Consider the following 23,813-nt stretch of genomic DNA (forward strand, 5'->3'; position numbering starts at 1 on the left):
GTTAGAAGTGAAACTAACAAACGCCTAAAAGTCAGCGGAACCAATTTATTAAAGCGATATAACTTTTCCGCTCACCGAACGGCAGAGTGAAACTTCGCAGAACAGTATAACAGTGAAGAAGAAAACGTAAATATTTCAGATAATTAAGCGTCAGGAGTTAATGTCCAAGTGCAACAAAATTTGGGTCGCACAAAAATCCTATTATTTTAGATAGTGTCAGGATGTCTACTAACCGGGAAAATCGGGAATTCTCAGTGATTTTGAATAGTATGGAACCACTCGGGAAAAACCCAGGGAACTTGTGGTTCTGTAAGGAAAAATTAGCTGTAATTTTATTGAAAGGGAACGAAAGTCGCGTTAACGCTGGCTCGAGCAACAGAGAGGAATCGTAACGAATCATCCTTGACGCCGTGTCGTCGGCTGGAGGAGTTGCCCGTGTACAGTCAACAACCGACTTTCCGGACGCCCGATAATTCGGACGGCTTCACGTACGACACCACCAATTACCCCATAGATTCAATGTATAAGAACGTCTGAAATTTCGGACGCAAGCACCCTTTGCCATCCGTTTTTCCGGACGTTTTGTTGTCACCGCAGGTCCGAAACGACATTACTCAAAGCCACCACCGCCGCCATTTCCATTATCTCGCCGCCTCGAACAGGCGCTCTCGCACGTAGATCCGCTGGCAACCGTAGACACCACCGCGGCAACGTTAGGCCTAGCTGCTTCCACGTTCGCTATTAAGCTCCTTGCCGTTAGGTGCCGTGTTTTTCATTGGAAGAATTCGACGCTGTCACCAATGGCCCCGACTCCGTTTTTGTGGTCCTCGCGATTGGCTTCGAAGCTCGGAAAGCACGACGCGTTGCATAATGCTTATTTTTGAAAGTCTGCTTCGCCTGAATACAAAAATGTTACGCGGTTAAGCATACGTGGAAGTATTGTGGTCAAGCATAACAAGCGTGGGCAGGGGCAATTGTCATGGGACACAGTATGTATTCCTTAATTATAAACGCGTGCACCCGCCATCTTCTGTAACAGTACGAGTATCGGTATGCCTAATAAGCGTACTGGCAGGCATTTAGAGCTTTTCGGATGTGTCTGTAGCCCTTTAAGCCCTTAAGGGCACTGGAAAACGCATTCGTTTTTTCGAACTGCCCGATTTTTCACATGTTTAGCCACGAAAACATCCGAAAAATCGGGCAGCTCGAAAAATCGGACGTTGACTGCACAACAGACCAAGAGGATGCTTCAAATGGTCCGTGGGGCGAACGCGCGACGTAAGGAGGACCCGAATAGAAAGGACCTACGCATTGAGGAATAATCGGGAAAGGAAGTGTGCCGTCGCTTCTTTGAAGGAGTTTGAGCTCAAAAAACAGTGTTGGCTGACGCCGAGATGCAGGTGTCCCTCATCTAAACCAAGATAAACTTCTTAAAGCAGTGAAATGCAACACTGAGGTGTTGTGCGCAGGCTGACAGTATTTCAGCACAGTTGAGATTGACTTACCAGCTGTTGAGAGAGAATCTCACTTGAGACAAAGTTCCGGCCTCGTACCAGTTTGTTTGCTATCAGTTGATATAAATAGCTCATATTCAAAAATATTTGCTTCTGTATCCATCTACACTGTTTATTTGTATTTGAGAATGTTTGACTCGATTTGAAATGGGTTTTACCTTTTTTGATATTTTATTCGCTGTGCATTTTACTGAACCCTCCCTTCTGTTTTCTTTTTGAAGAAAATAAACGCTACTCTCTACTATACAGACTGGGTTAAGTCGTTTTTTTTAACATGCCTACTAGAGTGTGGCAGCATCGGGCGGCATGGTGTCAGCCCGTCTTGACGTAAAACAAAGTACTGTGTCACTCAGGGAAAACCCTGAACTCTCAGGGAATTTGGAAATATCAACTAGGTAGACACCCTGAGTGTAGGAGGTATACAGCAAAATTTTCACGTTTGAAATACTGGTAGATGGCAAAAATAGAGGCATGTTTTTAATAGCGATACTATAAGAATGCGCCGCCGTTACTGCTCACGAAAATTACGCGCAACCCAGATCGTTGGGAAAACGCATGGCTGCTTGGCATGACTTCCCAGATTAGGTGGCGTCCACGGTGAACTGAAACTTTTGGAGTCTTCGGCCACCTCACGTGTGGCTCTCAGTTCCTGACATTTCACAGCAGGCTGACGTGTCATCACTAGCTTCGAAGCGGCTGTCCCTTTTTCTCATAAACGAGTCTTATGTTTCATATCACATATCACACGGACGGTTCTACCAGTTCAACAGTTCAACCGGAGCTGTAATTGTCCCATCGATGTCCGTCTCTATACAGCTAATGTTTTCGCATGTTATGACTTCTGCAGGGCCCAGCGGAACTTGCGGCTCTCCAAGGTGCCGCCGATTATGTGATCAACAACCACCTAGTCGACAGGCAATATTGTGTGATCCCAAGGCCGCCCTGCAAACGCTACAGTTTTCCTTGCGTTGTGGAACTCATGAGCAGATGGTATATAAAATTAGACCTACGCATAACCAAGATTTTGAGATACGGCCGTATTATATTATATTTCACTGGCTGCCGAGCCACCGAGGAATTACCGGAAACGACAGGGCAAATGAAATAGCAAGTTCGGCTCACCAAGAAGGTCAGTAGACGTACAAATACCGTTGTCGAGAACCGATCATCATCATCAGCCTATTTTCATGTCCAGCTGCAGGACGAAGGCATCTCCCTGCGATCTCCAATTACCCATACCTTGCACTAGCTGATTACAACTTGCGCCTGCAAATTTCCTAATTTCATAGCCACACCTAGTTTTCTGCCGTCCTCGACTGCGCTTCCCTTCCCTTGGCACCTACTCTGTAACTCTAATAGACCACCGGTCGATTACCTTCTCTATACGCATTACACGGCCTGCCCAGCTGCACGTTTAACGCGTCGACCGTCGTTTCGGCAAAAATCATTTCGAACCGCGCATAGCCAACCATGAAGGTCTTCCTTGTGGCGCAAGGAAGTTGCTCAACTAACTGAATTTCCCAAAGTAAAATACTTAAGAAATATCGTAAAGTACGATTTACACACAATCCACAGATATGATAGCGTCGGATTATAGTTTGAATATACGCGAAAACATATTTCTGTTACTCGGAAACTAAAAACACAAATCACTTTTCCAGCGGTTCATCCATTCATATAGAGCGGCCATGGCCTCCAAGATTTGCGCTCACAAATCTCAAAGGTCATGAAGCGGCGCGCCCGGTTCCTTGCAACAACTCCAGATGGCGCTCGGCTCCGCAGCACTGCGGCCCACGCAAGAGGCTGCGTTTCTACCAGAAAGTTCACCTTCGTGCATAGCGCTCGCCGCCAGCGTTTCCCGGTAAACATTACGGTTACATAAGCTGCAGTTACCGGGAAGCGTGAGACGCAGTCAGTGATATCTGAATGCTGTGGCATTCCACTCTTAAAGGCGAAGCTTAAGCGTCCTCCAAATTATTTTTTTCTCAACGTCGTCTAGAATAACGGATATCCCCGTTTTCTCTATGATACGCATCGCTCTCTTCCTTTTTTTTAACGTTACGCCAAAGATTTACACCTAATGTTTTGCCTAACATTACGCCTAACAAGAAATTGATACGACCGGATCCATTACAGCCTTAGGTATAGCGATACAAGGTAGATAGAGAAGTTTTGAGAAAATGAAAAAAAGGAAAGATTATGGAGATGCAGGCCAAAATGCTAGAATGAAAAACACATACCATATACCTGATAAAAGCAAGCAGGCTAGATGACTATGCGTCACCCCCCATGGAACTACCGGTTGCCGCGAGTGCGTCGCCCGAGCCTTGAGCATGTGTGCCCGCATGATTGCGCATGCGCATTGTCGTCATAAAGCGCGTGCAGGCGCGCCTACCTTGCCGCAGCTAGAGTTACTATATATGCTAGCAAAGGTGCCTTTGGTAGCATGTACAGTAACTCTAGCTGCCGCCAGCACGCGGCGGAGACTAGCGGGGACTATATGACGGGTTCGCAACGGCAGCAGGTTCTTCATTCTACGGGCAGCATGCCGCCGCGTCGCAAGAGAGAGTCAGCACATGCGCGCCAGGGTTGCTCGCGTTCAAAGAGCCAGAGAGTGCCGACGAGCCTGAAGCTCATCTCGCCCAAGTACGTGCCAGCCACACCATGAAGACGGCCGAAGCTCGCGAGAAATGCGTGAATCGTATCGTAGCCGCCAGGAGCAGCAGGGCGTCGAGCGGCATTCGGCGACCTTGGAGCAGAAGAGAAATGCGTGAATCGTATCGTAGCTGCCAGGAGCAGCAGGGCGTCGTGCGGCGTTCGGCGACCTTGGAGCGGAAGAGAAATGCGTGAATCGTATCGTAGCTGCCAGGAGCAGCAGGGCGTCGAGCGGCGTTCGGCGACCTTGGAGCGGAAGAGAAATGCGTGAATCGTATCGTAGCTGCCAGGAGCAGCAGGGCGTCGTGCGGCGTTCGGCGACCTTGGAGCGGAAGAGAAATGCGTGAATCGTATCGTAGCTGCCAAGAGCAGCAGGGCGTCGAGCGGCGTTCGGCGACCTTGGAGCGGAAGAGAAATGCGTGAATCGTATCGTAGCTGCCAGGAGCAGCAGGGCGTCGAGCGGCGTTCGGCGACCTTGGAGCGGAAGAGAAATGCGTGAATCGTATCGTAGCCGCCAGGAGCAGCAGGGCGTCGAGCGGCGTTCGGCGACCTTGGAGCGGAAGAGAAATGCGTGAATCGTATCGTAGCCGCCAGGAGCAGCAGGGCGTCGTGCGGCGTTCGGCGATCTTGGAGCGGAAGAGAAATGCGTGAATCGTATCGTAGCTGCCAGGAGCAGCAGGGCGTCGAGCGGCGTTCGGCGACCTTGTAGCGGAAGAGAAATGCGTGAATCGTATCGTAGCTGCCAGGAGCAGCAGGGCGTCGTGCGGCGTTCGGCGATCTTGGAGCGGAAGAGAAATGCGTGAATCGTATCGTAGCTGCCAGGAGCAGCAGGGCGTCGAGCGGCGTTCGGCGACCTTGGAGCGGAAGAGAAATGCGTGAATCGTATCGTAGCCGCCAGGAGCAGCAGGGCGTCGTGCGGCGTTCGGCGATCTTGGAGCGGAAGAGAAATGCGTGAATCGTATCGTAGCTGCCAGGAGCAGCAGGGCGTCGAGCGGCGTTCGGCGACCTTGGAGCGGAAGAGAAATGCGTGAATCGTATCGTAGCCGCCAGGAGCAGCAGGGCGTCGTGCGGCGTTCGGCGACCTTGGAGCGGAAGGGAGTCGCCGAACACGAACGCGTGACTGCCGAGATTTCGGAGGAATACGATGAGCGTCTCCTGCGTTGCAGAGCGACGTAGTTGCGCGTGAAATATGGCACGATTAAGATACGAAACAAGTGAACAATGAAAACGAGGCAGAAGTACACACATAATCAGCATTTATCGATCGAATAATTTCAACCACACATTTACGTCGACCTTGTCTGCTTTAGCGCCGACACTTGGTTGACCCTTTCTTTTTCTGTCAACTAACAGCCCATATGTTAATCTTCAAGTTGTTGTCTACTATACCTACGAAATCTCGGGAAGCTCGACAACTAAATACTCGGCCAATTCCAACACATACGTACGCTCATAGGAAAACAAAATAAAATTGAGTCACATTAGCATACGCTAAAGAGGATCAAGCCGAAAGCCTGCGCGCTCACCAGACATTAATTAAATTACTTGACATTGTCATTCGAATGCGTTGTTATACTTCCTATTACTTGTTTCCTTAATTTATTTATTACCTAATTAACTCTATCTTAATCAACAGTGCTTTAATTGAAACCAAAGGTATAGTGTGTTCGACTCCCTCCAAATGTCGTGGGTACCAGTGTCTTAATTAACTATATATTAATTAGCTGTGTCGTAATTAAGTTCACCCTAATTAACACCAACTATCGAGAATTCAACGACAAATTTTGGTGCCATTTAATTTTGGAACCATAACGTCGGAAGGTCAATTTTTCGACGCTTGAGCCATCTAAGGCTTTCGCCTGAAAGAAGGTGGAAAAAAGGTTAAAAAGGTCATACAACGCTTTGTAATTTCGTGCTACAATGGGGTCGATTACAATTTTCTCTTTCACTCAGAAAAAGAAGCCTGTAGATAAAGAATATAGAAGAAGAAATCATTGCATGAATAGTCAGTTCAATTTTCCAGGTGTGACCAACCTCGCCCGTGGGTCTCTGACATGTGAAAACGAATCAACATCAACAATTAGACAGTGTTATATACAAACACGCAACATATGTGAACACTAACAGTGTCTCAAACTCGTGCAGCAAGCACGAGATCAATACAAGTATCAGAAAGTTGCCCCCCCCCCCCTCCCCCCCACACTTCATAAGTGATCACAACATTCCATTTAACGTAAGTCTCGCAAAAAAGAAAAAAGGATAGAAAGAATACCGCGTGACTCTCAGCCGAAGTCGGACGGCTCCTCAGCGACGTGCAAGCCTTCGCCTTTCACGACCGCTTCGTTGTTCAGAAGGACTTGCGGGAGATCATTCTTCGCGAGCTTATTAAGCGCGATATGATGACTGACAAGGTATTTTTTTTTTCGTTTTTAATTCCAATTCAGCCCGACCTCCCAGAGGCGCTTTACACGGGATCACAATCGGCCGTTTGTCATCGTCATTGTGCACATGCAAGACAACGATGGCTTGCGCAATCCTCGGAACCCACCCGGGACCGGCTGTTGGCTGCGGGTCAACGTGCAGCGCCGGTTACAACAGCCGCCCAAGGTCTTCCACCAACTCCAACGTGCTCGATTCGGGGCTGCGGTGGACTCGCCAGTACGCTAAGAAGATGCGAGGATGTTCTGAGCGCGCGAGCACGACAAAGCACGCGTTGTCGCCTGACATTTATGGCTTCGATAACGCGTTTCGCGCCTCGTGCTCGACGTTGACGCCTCTCAGCGGCAGCTGCCATGGTGACACGCTGTGCAAAGATGACGCCACCACTTCTCCTGCGTCATAAAAGCCGCTGCGCCCGGGGGTTGCGTTGCCACCTGCGGCGATTCACGCGCAAACGCGAACGAGCTCTGGGAAGCACGTTTCGAAGCTCGCTGTTCTCTCCCCCAGCCACTGCTCTTCCTTCCTGCCCACTCCCCCTCTCCCCTCCCCCCCTTTTTTTTTCTGTGTAGCGCCTCCCAAGCATGCTGGACAATAACACTTCATGAGCATACTAATCTCTCGGAGTGGACGTGTTGCTGTAACGCACATGCTTATACTCCTGTCGGCTGTACGGTCACTTAGATGTAAGGATTTAGTTTCCACCCTATTCTGTATATGTTCTGTGAAATGTAAAAAAGAATACCCGGTATATTTTCGTTGTACGCCATCTTTGATTGCTACTTGTAGGAAATGGTCGCGCTGTGGGGAAAGCAAGGCCCGTCGAGCTCCTCAGCTTGTTTCCTGGTATCCTTGTATATTGTAAATGCATTATACATAAGTATGGTATTGTAGTATTGTATTGTATTGTCTAATCTCAATATTTTAGGTACGCAAGAAAGGTGACATGTATGCTTGTTTGCTTCATGGTTAGTATAAGGCGCGCAAAACGAATGTAATTGGAATCGTCCGTAAACTAACGTATTCGGCCAATGTAATCGTGATATGCTGCGCGTAATTGTTAATTAGGACTGGTGTCGTAATCTTGTCGTTATTCGATTATGCATGTAGAACAAATTCGTAAACACACGTAGTAAAACCGCAGGCCTTCTTTTTTTCATAAAGATTTCTAGCAAGATCTCTATTTTATCTTTTCCATCTCTCTAGCGTGCCGTACGTTATCTCTCGTATGCACCTTTATTCACTTGAGCATTTCAGAACCTCTCCCATATTGCACCGTCACCTATATTTAGACAAATTAAATTATCAAGAGCGCGCACCAATAACGTGATTTGCACATGTATGTACAAACATCAACGATTCTTGTTTTCGTTCATTCACAATAGTGTAGGCGTGCATACTTCAAAGCGCTTTAAATATCTGCAGGCACCAGCAGTTTTTGTATTCTGCTTTTGAAACTGTGGTGCTGTTGTCTCTCGGTCATTTTCGCACTACGGCACCACAGCGATTATGAAGATCTCATACGCAGGAATGTGCACCTGCCCAAGCCCCAAGCAGTCGCAACAGTTTTTGTACTTTCGAAAATCTGAGAAAATGGTAGTTTGCATCGACATCGGTATACGCAAGAAGCAACCAACAAATTAGCATTGGTGCGACGCTTCGGCAGTGACCCGTGTTTCTATAGTAGTGTGGTTTTGCGCGAAACGCGCCTTTCGAATAATAAAGTCATTGTGTTACAGCGTTCGCGTTGAGCCTACCTGGTCTGTTGAAACTACCCCGTCGCATCAAGATGAGCAGTGAGTTTTTGTAATAATTATTATTACGACTAAAGACAGAGGTGACATTATTATGCAGTTAGGTTTCAACCCTTCGAAATAGTTCTTTACGTGCAGTTATAGCAAAAAAAAAAAAACACACACACACACACACACACACACACACGGATATCGGGGCGGAGCTTCTGCGCGCGACTCGCCGATGTTCCATAAAAAGACGCGGGAATCACTTCACTATATTTGACACCTACGGCGCGTTCACGCAAAATTTAAAACCTAAAAGCCCACTTTAAAGTGCTCAGCCTCGAGCACCATGCACGTTCGCTTATGCGTGACGTGACAGGCGTTATCCTTCGAGCATGACGCCGGACACATGTCGAATGAGAAGGTTCTATGCCATAGCTCAAACACTGCAGAGAGCGAAAGGAAGAAGTTGAGCTTTGGTGCTCTCTCTGGCTGCAGCCAAAGTGACGTTGACGGACCAACTTCCCCTTGATTACTTCGCATTTATAAACGGAAAGAACACACAGACACGTGCGCTTGCTTCCATTTCGTCCTCCATTTTCTCTACGTTCTTTTTTTTTTTCCATACTTGAGAAAGTGGAGAAGCAACGCGACAGTTTCTTATGTATAAACAATCGCAGTAAAATCCGTCTCGCAGCTTCAAGTAAAGTTTCCGTTTGCCTCCTCCTGTTTTCTCTCATCGCGTATACGCTTTCGAAGGTGTTCCGTCTCGAATGTACGAAGGGGGAAGAAAGTGTCACCGGTGTGTCCTCACCCCCTTCCAAACTCGCCTTCCTTGGGCGACAACCGCGCTGACCCGAATCCGGTCGCCCCGTGTGTCTACTGCGCTCGTCGTCAAAACGGCCGCCAATCGCGGCGACCGCTCTCCGAAGAACCACGACTCTCCTCCTCCCCTCCCCCTCTTCCCTCCGCTTCCTTCCTCCAGCAAAGCGGAGGACCTCGGCGGAGCCGGGCGACGACCAGCTACTAGTTGGGCTTCCCTCTCGCGGACGTCGTCATTCGCCACATGCGGTCTGCGCCGGAGAGGACGACCCGTGCCCGCCGCCGCTTATAAGAGTCGCACGGACCGATACCGCGTCTTTTTGACATCCGCGGTTCATGCCTTCCTGGCCAGCTCAGAATAGAGGAGCAACGAGCGTGCGACAACATGTGCCGACAGGTAGGGCCCGTCGACACTTGTCTCGTGAAGTGGCCGTAGTTTCTCGGATCATCTCGATCTCGCGCCTTGTATCGCGACGAATTTATGCCTATATTTGTTTGTTGCTCTTGCGTCTTTCTCGCTGACGAATGTGCGGGCCTTTGGTACTATGTCGGTTATAATAACCTAAAGGTATGAGCTTCTATGTTTCGTGCAACGTCATGCTTCGTTGTGACTGAGGCAGAGATGGCGACCTCTAGGTTGCATTTGATCCACAGGTGGTAAGAACGTATCGAATGCTGTTGCATCTCGCAATTCGACTCAACTGCAGATAAAAGAACGCAGATAACTTCTTGTTTGTTTTAATCACATTCTCTCTTATACTTGGCTTCGATGTACGGATTCGAGAAGCGCCTCTTCAAAAAAGGCCCCAGCGTTTTTTCTTGTTTATTTTTTATGGGCTATAACACGTGAATTGCACATTTTCCTCGTTGTATGTTATAACGGCTGCCAAGCCTACAGCATTTGTTTGCCTGACCTAGCTTACTCCACCAAGATGGCGTGGTCTCTAACGTATTTTGCATCGTACACACTAATGCTTCGTCGTCGCTTGTATCTGTCAATGTCTAAATAGACAGCTGAGACCGTTGTTTTAAGCGTCGACTGCGGGGTACAATTTGTGGCCTTTTGCATAGTGGTCCATTCTTAACACTACCCTTGAATATCAGAACAAATAGCCGCTGTTTCGACCTTCTGGACATGAACATTGTGCTGTTTCGGCGCGGGAAACAAAGGAATATCTATGAACGGTGTGCCCACTTTCGTGTCTACAATGATTACCTGTGTTTATATTTCCAAGAAAGCTGTATCTTCGGGACAGACGCTGTCGGCAAGGGCAGTTCTGTGGTATCGCATGGCGTAATACCTTTAACATAGTCAAACATATCCGCACAATTATAAGGCCACAAATAATCACCCGTTACTTATATTCTTTGAACAACTGCGTATACCCATACGCGGGATATATACTTCAACTTTAACTGTTATTCTCCCCGCCCCTTTCACTGTGGACTAGTTTTCACAAGCGCGATAAACGATGTACTGAATCTCGACTCGCACTTTGGTTGCCTTAATATTATCACGCGATGATAATGTGTCAACAGACGGCATGTCATGGATCTGGGCTGAACGGTTGTTAGCACTTTCAAAACTCTGCACCATACAGGCCTTGCTCAGACCTTAAGCAGTATACGGGCATCACATGGATCGTGGCTGTGAGTATAGGTCCATCGATTATGCATTTGTAGTGCCTCTGTTCTTTGTTATCCTCATCACACGGGATAGCCATCTTCAGCCTATCCTTCTGTGTCCCAACACAGAGCAAATGGGCTGGAGCAATATAACATAGAGTGACCTCTCTTCTCTTTTCCCATTGATAAATGTGTCCTCCTTGTTCGAACAAAGTGAGGAGTCATATCTCGAATAGGTAAGTGCACCGGTGCGTGCATATCTATCGAACAGCGGAGTAGTTATAGGCTAGGTTAGGTTAAATTTGGGCAACGATTGCCAAGCATTTCAGCGAATCCTGCTTTCACAGGTTCACAGAACAGCGGACAGGAACACCCGCCTTTCTCAAAATTCAACGAAAGAGGAACTGCTACTGAAAGCAAGAGGAATTGAGAGAGCGAAGAAAACGCTATGGGAAGTCTACCGGAATTTTAATTTTTGGCGTCACTACACGCTTCACTGTTTCCCTGGATGCATGTGAACGCTGGCGGCCAACCGTTAATTTGACGCGGCTTCTGACGGCGCCAGGTGCGGCGCGCCCATGCCGCGCTCGGAATAGCAGCGCAACGTTCACACGGGACACCTTGCGAAATCTCGCTTCAGTGCCCACGGCTCAGTGCGCTTGTGGCCTGGTCGAGGCGCACATCGGTTGAGTCGAGAGGAAAGACTGACTGCGGTGGTGTGAGCGCGGGAGAGGGGATGAGGCTTTGCACTGGGGGACCTCCCGGCCTGCTCCTTCCTCGTTCTTACACGTCTGCTTCTCTTTAGAAGCTCGCACGGCGCGCCGGTGCCTTGCAAATGTGGTTAGCTCCCGACACATCGCCGTTGCCCTTTCCGTGTTTACCTGAGAGTGGTTGCTTCAGGTGACGGATGAAGGAAAGTGGGACGTCCTGTTAGTTAGGAAGGCCACACCTAGTTCAAGCGTACGCCTTCTCCAGCACGTTGTTTATTTTCGTCCGGTATAGACGTCAATTTTAAACGTATGTAAAACGGTGGCACGAGAGCATAAGAAGAAGGACGCGACCTGGGGTGCATGAGTATGTCTGTACAGTGCTCGCATCGCAACTCACACTTGCGTGACATTACCAGGCGCTTTCGAGTGAGGGCACAAGTAAGATAGGTCTCTACGTGGTCCTTCTTTCTTTTCTTTTTTTCGGACGTCGCTGCCCAGAGTCTTCTGAAGAGCCATGCGGAACTTCCCGTTTCTGCTTTTCATGCCGCTGTTTCGGAGGCAGTTTCACTTCCTTTGGACCGAATACATGAATACGATACCCGTGTCAAGCACTTACCCATGTGCTTACGGCATACAGTCTCAAGATAGGCATCAATTTGCCTAAAACTGCGGCCGGTGTGAATGCGGACGCGGCTGAGCATGTATTACACGCTCGAGCAACGTTACAAATTCCTCGTTAGTGACCCGCGTGTAAGTTTTGGTTCGTTGATGTTGTTAATAAACAGCGGTTTTAGCGCCGCTGTAATGACGAACGAACACGGGACAGGAACATACAGGAAACAGCGCTCCGTAGAAGCCAACGCAAAGAAAATGGTCGTGCTATCGCGATAGCCTGCTCGACGAATATGCTTGGAACGGCGGTCATAGAATTGGAGTTCGAGAGCTTATGTGAGGTGTTTGCGTACACATTTCGAGTGTAGTTTACGGGCTTTTAACATAGACTCCATTGCAAAGGTTCGTTGGTGTTGACGTAGTGCGCACCATTAGGTCACAAGCACTCTTTGGCTGATGAGCTCAAACAGGCACGCTACGTGTCCACCGTGGCATGGGCACACTGCGATAAAGGTTCGTGTAACCCGCATCGCTGGGCAAAGTTTCCATTGAGTCTTGCGCCTTAGACCACTCGGCCATCCTGACACTGGCTGCAATGAAGGCTGTGTTTACGCTGAAAGAACCTACGGTGCGGGTACTCGATCAAGCGCTGCAGTCGTAAGCACTAAGTGTGATATGGCGGTCACAAACATTCACAAAAGATTAGTTAAGCGGTCGTTTATTTAGTCTTCAGAGTTCTGCTTTATTTCTCATGGTTCGGCAAAATTCAAAGCGTACTCTGATGGCACGTCATAAGTGCGTGCAGTGCTTATGGTACTTCAGAACAAATTTAAAGTATCTTTGCTGTGAAATTGGTAATTTTTGGCAGTCTTCAAACGCACTTGTTCCGATGCTTAGCTCGTGATTCATACCGGTATGAGCTGTAAGAGAAAAAGAAAGGCATAAAAGTTAACTAAGACAACACCCAGTCTGTCACCCTGGAATGACGGAAGAATAAGAGGGAGAAAATATGAAAAGTATTGGAAAGGCAATTGGTTTATTGCATATTGTTTATTGAAGCGACCTTAGTATTTTGATTTTATCTCTAAATATTTCTCAATGCTTTGTGCCGCAGACAAACGCGCTTATTGTGTCATGGATGCGGAAAGCCATACGTTCAAACATGGTCACAAGTACGACGAAAAGGACGTTCTACTTGTGTCCATGTTCGCACGCCTGGCTCTCCCTATACTCTCCCTACCAAGCTTCTCAATTTTCACTTGTTCTAAGCTTGTTGAATCTGCTTGTCACGCAGGTCTCTTGGACGCTATGGGCGCTTTTGGCAGCAATGCTGCTGCTGCAGCCAGACGCCTGCGCTGGGTCTCGCCACTCTGAATCTATACTGCGGGCAATGACGGCAGCTGCAAAGCCCACCAAGGACTACAGCTTCAGCATGGACGATGTCTACGCTTCTCCGGCGACCATGGAGAAATACATGAACTCGTACAGTTTCCCAGGACCGGTGGACTACGTGTCCGCCGCCACTATGCCTTCGGACGGTGGAGCATTTGAGTTTTACCCGACGCTTACGTCGGGTTCCGTCTTCGATAACTTCGCCTTCAGTCCAACGATCAAACTCGACGAACTGGCTGCGTACCAAGAGCCAACGGGCCACGTAGCCAAGCACTCTAGTCGCAACAAGGGCAAGAAAGTTTGGAGGCTCAAGGAGGACGACGTCGACGAGTTTGGAGATGAAGGAACGCGACACGCGACCATCAAAAACGGCGGGAAACGCGAAGAGTGGAGACGGCCGGACGCCAAGCGGAACTCGGAAGAGTCCCGCTCCGTCGAAGAGGAAGGGGCGGCGGCGGTGGCTGGCCGCAGAAGGAGACCGAACGGAAGTTCCGGGTCGTATTTCAGGGGCGTTCCCGAACAGGACGAGGACAGTTCCGAGGAAGAAGGTGGAGGGGACACGCCTCGAGAAGACGAGAGGGCCGAGACGTCGCCAACGACGTCCCTCAGTGACCGCGACGAGATCGCTTACTCTCGAAGCAACAGCAGGCGTCCTTTCGTTCGCGTGAAGAACAGCGGAGCGCTCACCAGCGAAGAGGCTTCGTCATCTGAAGAAGGGCGTAGGGGGGCTGCGGCGCCTCTGCGAAACTACGAGACCGGGCCTAGGAGCAACGGCAACGGAGATGGGCGAGGTTCTACTACGACGACGACTGCAAATCAGAGGTTCGAGAACGGACGAAGAAGAAACGTCGGCAATGGTGGCTACGGAAACAGTGGCGAGCTACCTTCGTTCGCGGTCGAAACCAGCGGCAGTAGAACCGAAGGAGCCCCCGGGGTTCGCGGAGGAAACAGCAACGACGACGTCAGGGATGTCAGGTACAACTCTTACAACGGCAACGGTAACGGCATCGACAGCGCTGTGCGGTTGGTGAGCGGCCCTGCGCTACGTGACGCCTTCACTGCGACGCTCACGACGACGACCGAAAGGCCCGAAGTTGGCAACGGTCTAATACTATTGAACGGCAACGGTCGGCTCGGTGGACCACAAGAGCCAGCTCGGGACACGTCTACCTCCGGCGGACGTGCAGCGAAATCGAGGCGAAGGCCACCTCTCGCCTACACGCCGGGAAGCATGGAGTACCCGTCAGAGCAGGACGACGAAGGGAGCAGCTCCAGGGAGCAGGAGGAGACGACGACGAACGGTTACAGCACGACTACGACCATGGAACCAATCAGGTATTCCTCTGAGGAAGAGACAGCGCCACCGCGAGAAGAAAGTAGGTACTCCGCCGAAGACAGGCTTCACGCGATGATGAGGCCGACGCAGACTGCGACCAGGATGAAGAGGCCGGTGCCCTCTGAGCTAGGAGCCGCTGCAGCCGCGACGCCTTTGATCAACGGCAGAGCTCCTACGACAGTGAATGGACAACGAAGCGTCAACAACGGCAGGAAGCGCGGTGGAGGAGGGTACGCCGCGCCCGAACCACTGGCCGCGCTTCCTCCGGCGTCTTCGCTCGTCCTCCTGGCTCAAGACCCAACGCCTACTCTGGACCAGAAGGCCGCGGCCACGGCGACGACGGGTGCAGACCAGAGGGCGGCGGCTACGACTGGTGGCGGCGGGAGACCCAGGACGCTCTTCCATCAGCAGGTGAGACAAAGTAACATCAAATGAGAAGAATACGCAATTATAATTTCTGCTAATTTATAAAATCTCTTCGTTAACATAATGAGCTTAACATTCTAACACGCTTTCAGATAATAAATAAAACAACCTGGAATAAAGATAAAATACATAGCTGCAATTTCGATGTATACGCAATTAGAGTCAGACACAAACTCCGTACCGCACTCGTAGCGTACTTGACCGGCTCTTCTTTCAGAGTAGAGACGGCATCAAGCGTGGCAAGACCTGACTCAGCTTCGTGTAGAGCTAGAGTGATGAAAGCTTTCGCGCTCACCTTAGAAACTCTCTTAATGCCCGAAAAGCCTCAGGAGACCCATCATCCCACTGTGTAACACAACTGTTGCAGTGGCATAAGTTCTTTTGACCAAAACTGTAAATACGCTGTGTATTTTTTTTTTTCACGACGAACACCGAATACACTCTGCTCCAAACACATGCGCAGCTCGTAAATAAATCCGTGCATTTCTTTGGCAGCTCAAGAACTCTTGATGCGATATCGTATTCTGGAATGGGATGATATCATTAATGGAAGGGGCGATATCATTACATCATACATTTCGCAGTCCTGTGTAGAAAAGTGGATCTCATTTCACAACGCATTTCTCTTGTAAGATCATATTAGTCCATATGTTGTACCTCTGTTACTCCAAAAAACGGTCGGCACGGCCATTCTCATAAGCGTCCTTATTTTTAAAATCTTCTAGAAACGAATTCTCCAAATACCCCTGTGACTATCTCTGTTGCTTTTCGTTCGTCTATGATCATCGTGCCCTTACCGAATGAAAGCAGCTATCGATCTTATTTTGGCACATACATGTACTTTCATTCAGACACGATTACAGCTTGCAAGTGTTTTCTTTAACAAAATAGACAATCTGCTGACTTCTCATGTTCACAAGGTATATGCTATACAGTTAAGCGTTGCATTTCCGCGTCAATTAAGTAGTGAACAGCAGAAGCAGGAAGCGAGCGGGGGCTTCCAATCTTTGCACTTAATTCCCCGGGTAACCCTATACTACCAACTGTTTTTTCCACGATACAACCCGCAATATTCTCTTATAATCACCGTTGTCGCGACTCACGACCGTTGTCTGTTGCTAACCTCGGGGTAAGTCTTGTCAGCGGCAGTGGCTGCAGTGGACGTAGTTTGGTGAAGGTCGCCTTTAAAGTAATTCGTGTGCACATTTTGACTGGCAAAGTGAATCGATGACTACGGCAGAATTGGAAATGCTTTTTGCACAGACGGACGAATTTGCCCACTGAAAGAATTTATTAAGGCATAATGTGCGCACTTCTCCAAAATCGTAAAGGTCAAGGTAAACAAAGATGGTTCTTCATCTTTCGTGTTTCTGGCGCGGAGGCTGGTACCAGATCCACGTTGAGAGCCTATTTTTCTTCTCTTCAGAACACCACTCACATTTGAATGCGCATTGGCTTCCTGTAACTGAATAGGAGATGAATAAGTGAACGCAAGTCTGCGGCAGCAGAACTTCTACAACTGGGCCCTAGCACGTTTACGCAGCATTAGTGCACGCCGTAAAGTTGGCCTGTGGTCGAGTTCCAGCGAGCAGTTCTTTCCTGTTGATACGGACATGCCAGAATGCACTATTTTCGAAAAAGCTCACCAAGTGTTCGTGTACACTTGGTACCGCACTGCTTTTCTGTTACTCGTGTAATGTTCCAAAATTTTACACGATAATGTACACGGCTTGGTGTCGCTAACATGCCATTAAGGTATCGATTAAGGGTGGAAACACACTATGGCCTAGTGATCATGTACTGTAAGTCCTGCTTAATGCACCACATCACGTGTTCCGAGACATGCAGTCCCGAAGATCTCCGGATTGGTTCGCACACAGCTGTGGCAGCTATAACTATAAATGGCTGACTATCAGTCACGTTTAGTTCACACTTTGGTTCTCAAAGCTGTTCTCAAAATATATATGTTCGAGTGCCTAATCTCATGATACTGTTGCCGTGGTTTGGAACGAAGTAAGATGCAAGGATACGGCTTGTTACAGCGGCAAACTGATGAACGTTGACGACTAGAGGCACGCTGTTCATCGTCTACTCTGAGACGCTATACGCTTGGACGGTCAAGCGCTGCGTTCTTTGCATTGCGGCGTGCGGTCTTGCGTCGAAACGCAATCGTCCGTGCGGCTTGTCGTCACCGCGGACAACGTCTCGCTTCGGTGTTTGTGTATTCGTGGAAGGAATAAACTCTCTGTCTTTCACAAGACCCAGTGTACACAGTGTAGTGAGACGCTTACGGAAACAACGCACTGTTGAACCTCTATAGGCAGGTGTTTCTTAGAAGTGCAGCTTTCTTTCCGCAAACGGTCTTCGGCATTGTGCTAAGTACCAGGAAAATCCGGCCATTCGGTCAAATCAGTGTTTTCTTCCGGTTCATTATCTTTCGCGAGCCGTAGCCCTTATTATAAGATGTAGAATAGCATAAACATCACTCATTTTGGTGCCTGTCGCCGAAGCTCTTCTATGTTATCAGTTGCCAAATATACTATTTTCCTTTCCTGGCAATCGACAGGCACCTCGCACCTTGAAGTGGTGAGCTTTTCATTAATTTATTTGTTACGGTATTGAAGAGGTTGACAAGAAATTTATCGTCGGCGCTTCAACAACGTTAAAAATTTTGCACGAATGAATAGCTGGCATGACAGAGCCGAGTAACAGCCATCAGACGTCCCTGTCTTTTAATAGCGAAGTTGTATATATGGCTAGTTTCCAGCGGATCGATGTCCGTAGGCCACAAACGGTGAGGCGATCCCGAAGGTAGTGCAATACCGGACCGACTCGCAGCGGAGGTGAAGCAGGCTTCAAGCACTCCGCCAGCTTGCAAAAATAAGTTTAATATCTCGGGTCCAAATAACACAACCCGTATCAGATATTGAGAATTAGAATACTAGAATTTGACCCCCGTCTGCCATGTCTACGTTCGCACTGCCCTCTCTTTGTCGGCGTTCCAAGCGCTTGCATATCTGCTTTCCTTTCCTTCCATTCTCCCGTGGTGGCGGTCCCGCCGCACGCGCGCATGTATATAAAAATCATGGTAAATGAGTCCGTACCTATGTTCAAAGTTCTGTGTCACTTCTGTGTCGTATGCTAAACAGCTTCGCTGGTCAACCACCTTCGCAGAGTGGAATGGCTCATTTATTTTGTTTTTATGTTGTTGTCCCTTTGGCCGTAAATAACTGTCAGCACGCGACATACGATAAATGCTCCGCTCGCGATTTCACTGTACCGCACACTTTCGAAAACTGCAGTGGTGTACGCGACACATCTGTCCATTTGCTCATCTTTTTCTGTTACTTCTGTTGATAATACTTTTATTCTGTCCTTTTTCTGCCTTCTTTATCTTAGAATTCACGTGCTCACTTTGTGCATTTACGCCCTCTCGGTCTGAGTCAAAAGATTTAAAATGATTAGGAGACAGTGCAATATCAAAGACTTCATTTACCCAATATTCGGTACACGCAAATAAGTGAACATAGGTTATCGAAACAGGACTCGTTTTATCTTTTGATTGATTTCTTCACACGTACACGGTGGCCAGTTTAATTGTAATATCTATGCAACCGACAGATTTACGCAGTTTACAGGCCTTCTCGTGCCATTAACTTATTGTCTGCTTGTCCGAACCGACGATTACGTGCACGCATTCTCTAACACTGGACAGAAATACTGAGCGTATGCTTGGGCGAATCGGTTGTGCGTATCTGGAAGGTCAACAGCGCATAACAGACGAGAAAGAGTTCTACCACAGCTCGGCAGTTGTGATGTCGCTCTCTCTTGTCCTTGCGCATTATGCGCCATTTCCTTTCCCTATATGCGTTCTCAGAATAGACGGTTTGATTTTAGTCCAGCGCCATTTGACGTGACATTGATTGCAGTCGCTCTCCTTCCTCTGGAAACGCAGGGATTCCAGGGACCGTACTCGTACCGCTTCGGCTTCGACACGGCCGACCCTTACAACCCGCAAACTCGCTACGAGGAGAAGGACGCCGACGGTCGCGTCCGAGGGTCCTACAGTTACCTGGACCCCAAGGGCCGCCTACAAGTGGTGCGCTATGAAGCAGACCCAAAGGGAGGCTTCAGGGTCAAAGGGAGCTTCGGACAGTTCCCAGGGGACAAGAAACCCTAGTCTTCTACTGCCGTCTGCGATACATAGATACATCGGTGCATTCTCAAATTAGCCACGCTGGTATACGGGAGTGCCGTGTTTGGCGACTTCCCTGAGAAGATCTAGCACGGCATGAAACGATGTGCCATCAGCTGCTCGAGCTAAGATGAGCCCTTCTTTTTGGAACTCTTTCAGTCCTGTATCACAAGACTGGTAAGGGCTGCATTCTTCGTTCTTTTGGTCGTGCCACTGGCTTCCGAGAGCCGGGAAGCTGTTTGTACGGTGCACAGTGCTCTATACCGGTACTGTCAGCATAACTTATTGCGAAGAACAAGGGAAGAGAACACAATGTAACCGTGTGGCCAATTCCCCTCCGAGGATGTATGAGGTTTTCTTGAAGACACTGCAATGTTGTGCAGTAGCTATCCCAGGTTTATGACCAAAAGCGAACATGCAAGGGGAGAGGGCATGGCGAACCATATATGTTTCCTATCAGGGACTTCTTGTTTCTGCTGCACATATCATCGTAGTAAGTCATGCTGACAAAATTGTGTTATTGTGTTTTGCAAGCAACACTGCACTAAACACAACTACTATACATTGGCACCTTTGCTTTGTGTCAGGATTTGAGTGATTTGAGTCAGAACAAAAGAAATTGTTATTTTGGTTTTCTGCGTATCCGAAATCGAAAGTGAAAACAGGTCAAATCGCTTCGTCCCTTTCACATTATACGCCCGCTAATAACACTGCATTTACATCCAGTTTATGCGAGTAGGATTCGCTTTCGCTTATGCTGGGCACATATGCTCAGGTGGTCAACAGTCGGGCAGGTCTAACTTCTCAAAGAGTCAACAGCATTTTTATTGCTGTTCAAGGCTCACCACGAGCAAATATAATATCCGAATCAATGCTAGCACTGCTTCTTGCATCTCGTGATTCATTTTTACCCTTGGTGACCACAAACTCGGCAGCATGTTTTGCGCATCCCTGAGCCAAACTTTCTGCGTGGCCGCATAATCGACCGTCTGTCGCTGTGAAGTAGTTGGGACCAAAGGTCGGCGCGCAGTTTGTCAACAGGGCCAGTCTTCACGTATAATGACTCCAGAGTTTAAGTTTTGCTCTTTAGAGAGGATCAAAGATCGTGTTGCAATTGTTTTGAGACAAGCGTGAATCCGAGATGCCGAAATCATGTGCGCATTGCACATATTCAAGTCACAACACAAATTGGTAATGGTCAGTTCCAATTTTCTTACGGCGCATCACATTTGCTTGCCCTTTATTCGTCGCTGCCGCACATGGGGGCGCAAATCCGAGCAACGTGCTTGCGAACCTGGAAAAGCTTTATTTACATCATATATATGCCGGGTGTGAACATATTCTTAAGTGATAGCAGGCGGCCCGCAAGCAAGCATGGTTTATTCCATTGCAAATCAAACAAAATAAAAGGGAAGAAGCGCTAGTATGAGGTATACCGTTCAACCATACAGTGCCATGCACAAAGTGATGCGCGACGGAAGAACTAGCCCAACCTAAAGACAACCTGTGCTTGACTTGCATTTTTCGCTGGCAGTACAGATATTTTTCCCGTTGGGCAGTTTTTACAGACGAGATCTAGCGCTTGCTCCAGAAAATTTTTATAAATGATGAACAATTGCAAGCATGGAACTCCCCGAGTGCAGATAGTTTCGTTGGATTGCAAGGAATTGCATCGATAACTTGCCTATCCGAAGTTTATACTACGACTGCGAAACACGTCTACGAGTCATCGTAAAGTTGACATTTACATATTTACAAGCAGAGTTTAATAGGAACTGTTCAATCATATAAGCAATTTTCAAGGAAGATAAGCTGCAACAATATAGGTGATGCAGCGCATGTGCCACGAGACTTGCATGTGTGATCGAGGAGTTCCTATCAAGCTCTGCTTGTAGACATCAAATCCACGACGTCCTGTAGACGTATTTTAAAGGAGATAAAAAGCAACGCCTGAGGCATAAAGAAAAAAAAACGAGGTAAAGTAAGCTGCCGTAGGAAATCCAGGCTAGTGTTCCAGGTTAGACCGTGGCTATGTCACGAACTCCCAGACACGGGAACACCTGAAACCGTGCGGCATGCTATTCCAAGCCAATGTGAAAGGCAAGTCAGTCAGCGCCAGGGAAACGTTACCGCAAGTTTAATATCATCACCCACAGTTCATCTTTTACGTTATACTACTCTTCACCACACCTCATTCACTCTCATCCCAGGTGTAAGGTGGAGGCCATCGCGATTTCGGTCACGAATCATGGTCGGCATCATTGTGAGACTTATCTGAGTACTGATATGTATCTGCAAGCACTTACGCCCACTATATAGAGGAAGTTTTTACTGATAGATATATAGAACGCAGAATATTTATGTATTCGACTGTCTGATCAAATCAGGCAAAAATATGTGCTAGTAGGCAACCATAAGTGAGCTGATTATGGAGCAAATGTGTGTACTTGCTAGAAGGAAACAAGAGATAACACATGGCCTCTTTTGGGCAAGGAAACCACAGTGGCCTTATGAGTAGCTCCGATAGGCCATGAGGCTCGCTAGCGATAAGAGCGAATCAGACCACTGTAGCACGGATTATTCTCACTACGAAAACCATACTTTCGAGCTTTATATTTTCGTTAGGAAAGAAAAGCAAGCACATGAAAAAAGAAAATGAAGAGAAAAAAGTCGCGCACACGTCGCACGACCGCTTCGGTCGCGATCGAGTGTGAACCAGTTTGTCGCACGTTAGACTTACTCCCTTCTATTCTCCTTGCCACGAGCTTTACGAGTATTCGAGCTCGTTTTAGGGCGCCTTTGGGCTCCGGTTACCCAGCTTCATTCACGTCAACGTGTCGGTGTCTGTACTATGTGTATGTCCTTGTGGGTTCGATATTCAGCTACATTGTGATAGGCTGAGAAAGAACCAATGTAACTGTACGTAGACTTAATTTGCAAACGAGGTAGTCTGCTATGTTTGCAACATGTAATGTGGTGAATTATACATTATTACCTGTAACGAAATGTAACCTACTACGCGATACATACCGTCATATATATCGAGGTCCGCTTGATGAGTCAGTAAGAAAAACTGTGTTGCTGTGTTGTCTCCAAGTAAAATGTTAGTTTCGGCTGATTGGTGTTCAAACATGCTGAAACATTCATAGCAAGGAGTTGGAGAAAACGAAGACCAGAAAAAAACGAGGGAGAAAAGTGCACGCGCAGCACTGCTGTTATGCTACCATTTAATTTCGTGTTTTTTTTTTCTCTTTATTTCCACTCGACGAGGTTTTTTTATACCTTTCCTCAGTTTGTTTTGATGTTGTTAATGCCTGATCATGTTGTTTTAAGTTGGCTTCCTCGTTGTATATGTATTTTTTATGCTTTGGGATTCGCACTACAATGCAACATGTGCGAATGCGAAAGCAAGCAAACATATAGTGCGAACGACGCTTTTATCTTCGTTCATGTCTCTGTGCAAACGTTGTGACACATACGGTCTACACGTTCCATCTTTCTCTTGATTTCATCATTGCTTGCGTTTTTACTAGTGCTTCACATCTATCGACGTGCTCATACGCCTAGCAAAACACTCGTCATTCATTCTTTGTACGCGTATACGTGGTGCGTTCTCTCCCGCAATCCAGATTTGTGAAATGTCTTCAGAAGTTTCCCGTTTACGCTGCCGGTGGAATTAGCTGGTTGCGATGACTGGTTGCGAGTAAGGACTGATCATCAGAACAAGGTTTTTCTATTGTACACTAGCTCGTGACTCATTAAACGATAACTGGCTTTGATGTTGTCCTTGTAGTACGCACATTTTTGCCCGCACTGTTTGGACGCAGCATGTTGAATAAATGCGCGTGTTTCTGTGCCACGGAGTCGTGTCTTTGTCTCTTCAGTTCTGCCTTGAACGACGTCGTAAGGGTCGTTATTGACAATAAACACAGTGGGGGCGTGGCGGTCTGCAGCGATACTGTCATCCGCGAACCAAAGCCATAGAAATGACTTTAGAAGTTCAAGAGGTTGCTTTAAAATTAATGGTTTACAAAACACGGCCACCAAGTAGACCTGACATTCTGACGTGAGAATTTGCGAAGCAGGGCAAAATAAGTTAGGGCTACCTTTATAAGTGTGCGCGCGCGCAATACGGCAGCAGCCCCAGAAAGTCACTTGCGAGCATACCCACGCTCTCAATATTCGTGACATTAGACTCAACATACATAACGAAACGTTCACGTACGTCATCTCTTCGCAGCGGTGCTTTCAGCCAGCGCTCACGATCGGCAGGGGTAGGAACGCAAAACGAAGGTGGAACACGTCGTAGAAATAATTTAGAAACAGTACATGCTATCATCATCATCACCA

The 23,813-nt window shown here is 47.9% G+C and overlaps 1 protein-coding gene and 1 pseudogene across 1 annotated transcript; one reads left to right on the forward strand and one right to left on the reverse strand.

The window, feature by feature from the left end:
• The first annotated feature begins 9,348 nt into the window (after positions 1-9,348).
• LOC126522763 (uncharacterized) lies at positions 9,349-23,326 on the forward strand. The gene is made up of 3 exons (XM_050171566.2): positions 9,349-9,563; positions 13,409-15,253; positions 19,224-23,326. Exons 1-3 carry the CDS (start codon positions 9,552-9,554, stop codon positions 19,446-19,448), a joined length of 2,082 nt encoding a protein of 693 aa, XP_050027523.2. The 5' UTR covers positions 9,349-9,551; the 3' UTR covers positions 19,449-23,326.
• Positions 18,058-18,195, reverse strand: LOC126523112 (U2 spliceosomal RNA; annotated as a pseudogene).
• Positions 23,327-23,813: the final 487 nt, after the last annotated feature.

Source organism: Dermacentor andersoni, chromosome 6 (assembly GCF_023375885.2).
Source record: "Dermacentor andersoni chromosome 6, qqDerAnde1_hic_scaffold, whole genome shotgun sequence".
NCBI lineage: Eukaryota > Metazoa > Arthropoda > Arachnida > Ixodida > Ixodidae > Dermacentor > Dermacentor andersoni.